The sequence below is a fragment of the Kogia breviceps genome, chromosome 2, assembly GCF_026419965.1.
Source record: "Kogia breviceps isolate mKogBre1 chromosome 2, mKogBre1 haplotype 1, whole genome shotgun sequence".
In the NCBI taxonomy this organism is placed as follows: domain Eukaryota; kingdom Metazoa; phylum Chordata; class Mammalia; order Artiodactyla; family Physeteridae; genus Kogia; species Kogia breviceps.
In genome coordinates this window covers 15,646,227-15,653,140 of record NC_081311.1, presented here as the reverse complement: position 1 = coordinate 15,653,140, position 6,914 = coordinate 15,646,227, and the positions used below count along the sequence as shown (strand labels likewise).

The 6,914-nt window shown below is 42.8% G+C and overlaps 1 protein-coding gene across 2 annotated transcripts in view; it reads left to right on the top strand.

Annotated features, from left to right (window-relative positions):
* Positions 1 to 2,791: 2,791 nt before the first annotated feature.
* The window catches only part of FHIP2A (FHF complex subunit HOOK interacting protein 2A), a 36,966-nt gene continuing 32,843 nt past the window's right edge, over positions 2,792 to 6,914 (top strand). Inside the window, exon 1 of one of the 2 annotated variants that reach the window (XM_059054365.2) lies at positions 2,792 to 3,153. In XM_059054365.2, the coding sequence (XP_058910348.1) occupies positions 3,109 to 3,153 (45 nt within the window). In that variant the 5' untranslated portion in view covers positions 2,792 to 3,108. The remainder of the gene's footprint in view (positions 3,154 to 6,914) is intronic. The other variant, XM_067024590.1, reaches the window with a different exon arrangement.

Genomic DNA, 6,914 nt, shown 5'->3' with positions numbered 1-6,914 from the left:
GTGTGTCTTCAACATTCACAAGGTTTATTTTCACTTTATCTTCTTCTCCTTTTCTTCTCTCAGTATGGAACCCCTCCCTTTCTGGGAAAAAGTCTCTATTGTTATTCCAGGGTGGGAAAGGGGAAGTCAGCCAATCTTGTGGAGTGGTGGGGGAGGTGGGGGGGTTGGGGGGATGCATCTATCCAGTTCTAAACAAACTTTCAATCCATCCTGCTATTTTCAGTCCCACTTTTACCTCTACTTCCAGAGGTACTTAATGCTACCAATTCCTGAGCCATTGAGAGGTTCTGTGAATGTACTGACATATCACTTTTGTTCTTGGTTTCCTTAATTGTTACCTTGGGATTCAGCTTTATGTCAGTCATATCAGTTACCTCCTTTACAGTTACTTTCCAATTCTCAAAATTGTATTGCTATCTCTTAATTTATGTGTACTTTTTGGGGTGTGTACTTTGAAAAATCTCTTTACTGTAATTTTTAGTGACATTTGGAAAGGGAATGTTGCTGAATTCTATATATAGAGGGAATATATAGAGAACATCTCCAGAAGTCTGCCAAATTTTGAAAGTGGGTATCCTCTAACTCTATTTCTTCTTCAACTCCATCCCAACCAAGTTTCAGTTTCACAGATTTTTCTGTGTCCTTGCTGATTAAACTTTATTCAGAAAAGAACTTAACAAATTCATTCACCCTCAGGTGTAATGAATGATAAGAGTTTAATGTGTTATCTCTCCCCAAAGTATTTTAATTTAAGCAGGGACTAAATTTCTTATTCACCTTAAGCTAAAGGAATGAAGAAATAATGTTCTAATTGAGGAATTTCAGGCACCTATCTCTAAGTGTTTTGGAGACCCGGGAAAGCCTTTGTTATGCTTTCTTAAGTCATAAGCTACTTTGTTGAGGTAGGTTCAACTCTGCCCATGCATAAGGCTGGTGATAATGTTAGTGTCATTCTAGGATGACAGGAAGTAAGAGTAACCGCTCTACTATAATTCTAGTCCAACTTGCATGTCTTGGAACCTACATATCGAATAGATGAATCGTCATCCTAAATATTGATATTAATCTAGAGCAAAACATATATCTTATTGTGCTTATATGAAGGATACAAAAGACAGGCATTGTCAAATACAAACAACTCTAAGTAAGCCTGCTTTAAACAGACCTCCTCATACAATTAGTGGTTGTAAGGTATTATGAAAATACAAAACACCATATAAGTATGTCAATTAGGTCAGGAAAATAATTAGTTAATAATATGACTCACCATCTTAAACTGTTGCATAATAATAATGATAATAAACAGTATGTACTCTTGGTTGAAGCAGACACAATTAGCTACAGTTTGATAAGGAGCACATTTTGATCTTTAGCAAATGACAGAATTTGCCACCAGCATTCTGGGGGCTACTATACAGGGAATTAGGGTCAAATTTACCTGCTATCCAAGGACAGAGGTAGCAAAAACAGGAGAGAAAAGAACACAAGACTAGTTAAAGTCTCCTCCTTAAATCTTGATTTCTGGACCTATTATTTTGTTAAATACTACTATTACTAATAACAACAAGAATAATAACAATTATCCATGCATTGCTTACTATGGACTGGGCATGTTAAAGTATTTTACGTATATTAAGGAATTTACATACAACTTCATGAGGTAGGCGATACTCCCATTTTACAGATGAGGAAACTAAAAGCACAAAGAGGTTAAACAAGTTGCCACAGTGAGTGGCCGAACTGGGATTTAAATCTAGGCTACCCAGCTCCAGAGACTGGCTCTAAACACCACCCTGCACTGATGCTACTTTTTCTGCCTTTTTCCTCTGTTCAACTAATTCAGTTACAAATACGTATTTTCCTCACCGGTTGTGCAACACTTACTCCACCCCCATCTTATCAAGAATTTAGTGATTCTTTTGAAAAAATGCCAATACAAGCAAAAACAAAGTTCTCCAGGATATGAACATTTTCATAATTTGTATCAACCCAACCTAAACTTTTCCGGCCCGAATCTTGTTTCTTCAAGGCTTGCCAAATATACTGTTGCACTGTATTTTAAGAAGCCTCCATCCGAGCGCTTACATTGTAGCTCCACTTATCTGTCCTATGCATTTCCTAGAACCCCTTCTGATTCTTTCCCTCACTGATGTTTCCCAGTATCAACTGATAAGCTGAATAGAAAATGCTATACTAAATACATTTTCTAACTATCAGACATGTTACAAATTAATAACTGAATCATCTTACCATTTGTCCATCTGGGGCTTCCTGTTTTAATGTTGAATAAATAACTAACTAAATAAAATAATATTAACAACGACAACAACAATAAAAATAATAATAAAGTTTTACAGTTAGCAAAGCCATTTCATCTGCATTAGTTGATTTGTTCTAATTCTTAGCATTTAAACCCACTGTTCCTGTTTGCCTTGGGAATACTGTGCTTTTTCTTACCAGTCTTGCAAATCTCCCCTTAAAAGACGAACCTCTGAATTTTATATACATACATGTCTACGTTTTCATACAAAATCGGCAGGTTAACTTCCATCGGAGAAACAAAGCGAGTGAGAACGGCTGAATTTTTAAAACGTAAGAATGACCTTGTCGCCGGAAGAGGGGGGGCGGCTGCGCCCAGGCCCAACTCCCGCCCCAGGTAGGCCGCGGCCTCTCGGTGCCTCTCCTGCCCCCCCGGCGTGTGGCCCCGCGGCGCAGGGCCGGCTTGGCCTGGCTGGGCCCCCCCGCACCCGGGCCGCGGCGGCGCCCCCTGCAGGCCGCGGCGGGCAGAGCGGGCGGAAGGAACCCGAGCCGAGCTGCCACCGTGTCCGAGCCGGAGCCTCCGCCGCCGCCGGAGTGTCGCGGACCCGGAGTCCGCCTGGAACGCCCTCTTCGCCGCCCGCCACGTCGCAGCGCCCGCCGGAGCCGCCTCGCCGCCCGCGCACACCCGAAGCGGCCGGGCCGGGCCCGTCTCGGCCCTCTGCTCGTCCTCCCCGCCCCGCACCGGCCTTCACTCTGGAGCGGCCCCGGCAGCCGCAGCAGGGGCGGCGGCGGCGGATCGAGGAGCTCTCCAGGTCGTCCCGGGAGAGACTGCTGCAGTCTCGGGACAGGATGTTCTCCAAGTTCACCTCCATCCTGCAGCACGCCGTGGAGGCGGTAAGGCCTCGGGCTGCGGGCGCACGACAGGCCGGGGATGGCGGCCGGCCTACGCTCCCCCGCCGGCCTTGGGAGAGCCCGGCGGCCTCGGCCCGGCCCTCGGCGTCCCCGGCCCCGCGGAGGGGCGAGGCCCGGGGCGGGCGCCTCGGGGTCTTGCGGGCTCCGGGGCCTCGCGCCTGGCTCCGAGCGGACCCCCATGCTCTCCTTCCTGCTCCGGGCCGGCGTGGAGCCCTTTCCTTCGCTCAGGAGGGTGGGCGGGGGTCCCCGGCAGGACCGGCCCCCCCGGCCCGGGTCGGGTGTCGCCCGATTCCTCCGGTGGGGACAGGGGAGTCGAGGAGCACCTGGCAGGGCCACAGGGCTCTCCCCCGTCTCCCTGGCCGTTAACCTCAAGTGGTCAGCGTTGACCAAGACAAAAGAAACGGCCTAACACTGCTTGGGTTTGTTTTGTTTTGCGGGGTGGGGAGGAAGGAAGGGGTGCTCTTGCCGGGGGCGCGGCTCTGGCGAGGAAGCAGCCCACCCGACCTAGGTTCGTAGTCTGGCCAGCTCTTGCTTTCACAGGCCTTGCGGCCGAACTCAGCTGGACCTTACTGATTGATGTGAAATAGGCGTTTGGAGGGTCTCATCGAGGGCGCCTTAGACAGCTTCCAAGCCCTCACACAGCACCGGGACCATCTGTTTCCTTTCATCTCTTCCTTTCCTGGACGCTCGTCCTTTTTCCTGCAATTGTACCCTCCTTTGAGGATTTTAGACACAAGCATAGGGAGACATTACTCAAATATCCTAACACTAATAAAAGAGAAGTAACTAACAGGAAAATGTCTTCCTGCTGTTTCAGTGAAAGGGGTCGAGTTGCTTTACTCTGGTTGTTTTGCTTTACACTGGCAGAATTACCCAAGTTGAAAAATGCACCCTGTGAAGTTCATAACAAGTGCAATTTTGCTAGACGTGTTACTTTTCTAGTTTTAAAAATGTCATTCTCTTTCTTTGTTCAGTTTGAGTGATACAGCACATTCAAATCTACACAACTTTAAGGAAAAAAAAAAAAACCCAGTTGCAATAGAACAGTTCTTATGGCCAGATAAAAATAAAATGGATTTTTAAAACTCAGTAATGGAAACAAAACTTCGATACAATTTTTATTTTAAGTGCTGTGGGGGAAATGTTTGAGTCATTTTAGCTCTACTACAAGTTCTTGAGAAAATGAGTATATCAAATCAAGCAAGACAGGGTTTTTCATATATAAAGAGCAGTATTACTCATGAGGGAGATGACAGTTTTAGACTTTAAGGCAACTTTTAATTTTCCTTTCTTGGCTTATACACAATCAATCTACAGCACCTTATTTTAAGAATTTAACTGAAATTTATAAAAAACAGTGATATTTACATTTTATATTATTCCTTAACTTAAAGTACCAAGAATCATTTAATTTTTAACACTCAATACAGCTAAATACTGAGATAATTGGGAATAAAAATTTATTACATTATTTATATTCTTTACTAATTCAGGCTGATATTTACAGAAATAAGTAGTTAGAAAAAGAAAGATGGCTTTCGTGCTGTCCCAGTAAAGACTCATTTTTGTTCAGAGGCCTGTGTTCTCTGTCTGCGTTATCTTTTTATAACTGTATATGTTAGCATCTACCAGATTATCCATGTAAATTGTCTGACTGGCTCTGTAATATCCAGGTTCTCTACTTTGCTGAGGTTAGTGAGCAAAAGTTAAGAGTGGATTATATTCACCTGGTCCTAGGAGTTAATGCACTGCATTTAGAAAAGTAATGCTCTTGCTTAGCATTAATGTTTTCAGCTGTGATACTTCCCAGTTTACCTTGATAAGAGGTTAAATCTTATGAAAAATTTTTGGCATATTTTTTTTTCCCCCTTTTAACATTCTCTTGGGAATGAACTCATACGTAATGCTGAATGAGCCATCTTTGTGGTATTTGAAGAATATTTTTTTTTCCTAACCCAAGATTGTTTTACATTTATTCAGTTCCGTTTCTTTATTTGCTTGACATTTTTTTCTGTGTACTAATCTTATCATTCCTCAGTTTATTTCATTAGCTTTTCTCTGTACTCCTTTTAATTTGTATGCCCAATTAGCATTTTCTGATACAGTATTGCAATTATCATAATTATCAGGATTCTACAGAGATGGGAGATGCAGATGCTGACATGACCTTTTTTCAGTTGTGTCATGGTGTGAATCTCTAATGTTTTCTCAACCATTTTGGTATTATTATTTCCTAGGTTTCTTTCTTTTTTAAAAAAAATTTATTTATTTTTGGTTGCCTTGGGTCTTTGTTGTTGCGGGCGGGCGTTCCCTAGTTGCAGCGAGCAGGGGCTACTCTTTGTTGTGGTGCGCTGGCTTCTCATTGCCATGGCTTCTCTTGTTGCGGAACACGGGCTCTAGGCACGGGGGTTTCAGTAGTTGTGGCTCGTGGGCTCTAGAGCGCGCAGGTTCAGTAGTTGTGGCGCACGGGCTTAGTTGCCCCGCCGCATGTGGGATCCTCCTGGACCAGGGATCGAACCCGTGTCCCTTGCATTGGCAGGAGGATTCTTACCCACTGCATCACCAGGGAGGTCCCTTCCTAGGTTTCTTGATTCAGTTGGATCGGCCTTCAAATGGTTTTTTAGGGTCAACCAGATACATATTCATTTAAATGGGGTTTAAGTGTAGAGTTTTCCTTAGTGTTTAATTAATGGTTTCTTCACATTTCCTGTTAACTACTTAACAAGGATGAAATACAACTAAGATGTTTTCAAAGATCAGTATTTGAAGATGTGTTATTAAGGTGATAGACTGCATTTTGAATTTAGGAGAGAAATTCACACCTTGATCAAAAACAAAAACTGTAATGTAACTCTTGCCTCCTGTTTCACAAATGACAGTTTTCCCTCAGCATACAAATGATTGGCCAATAAGAGTTATGAAATGACTCTATTCTTTTAGCCAGTTGCCACATGTCACACGTCTGAAATCAGGCCTCCCATGTAGTTCTGAAGTGGATCATTTTAGTGCAGCTTCTCCAAAGGATAAATAAAACACCTTCCATACCATTCAACATTTGTTGAGGGCCTTTGTCTATGTGAGGTTATCTGCCAGGGACTAATATCTTTTAAATTCCAGTCAGTTCCATCCTTGAGGGCAGATTTATTCCAAGAAGATAAAGGGCAGTGTCAGGAAAGAAAGTTTCATCTACCTTAACTAATTAATTCAATGGAAGTCATCTTTCAGAATTTGAATGCAACATTTTCTTTTAAAATTATAGTTGAGTTAATCATGATTTTTGGGACCAGCAATTCCTTAAAAATCTACTCTGTACTAGGAATTAAAACATCAGATGAAATATATGTAGTGTTTTCTTAAGTGTATTCTTTTCCAACAAGTGATCTTTAACTTTAGTCATTCAGTAAATATTTTATGAGCCCACCAAGAAAGCATGGCACAGTGCGAGTTCACAGTGAGAATGCATTGGGAGACAAAACAAAACACTGGTTAAAGTACAAGCAGTGCACAAGAGTGTGGCCTAGCCCCTAGAGCCAGTCAGAGCAGGGTTCCAGGCTTGCCTCTGTCCCTTGCTTTTTCACGAGACAAGTTACTTAGTCTTTGTACATTTCAATTCCTCATTGTAAAATGGAAATAATTGTACCTATCTGATAGGATTGTTGTGAAAATTAGAATGAGATTGTGTATATGAAGTGCTTAATGCAGTGCCTGGCACATAGTAAGTGCTTAATAAATGTTAATCATTA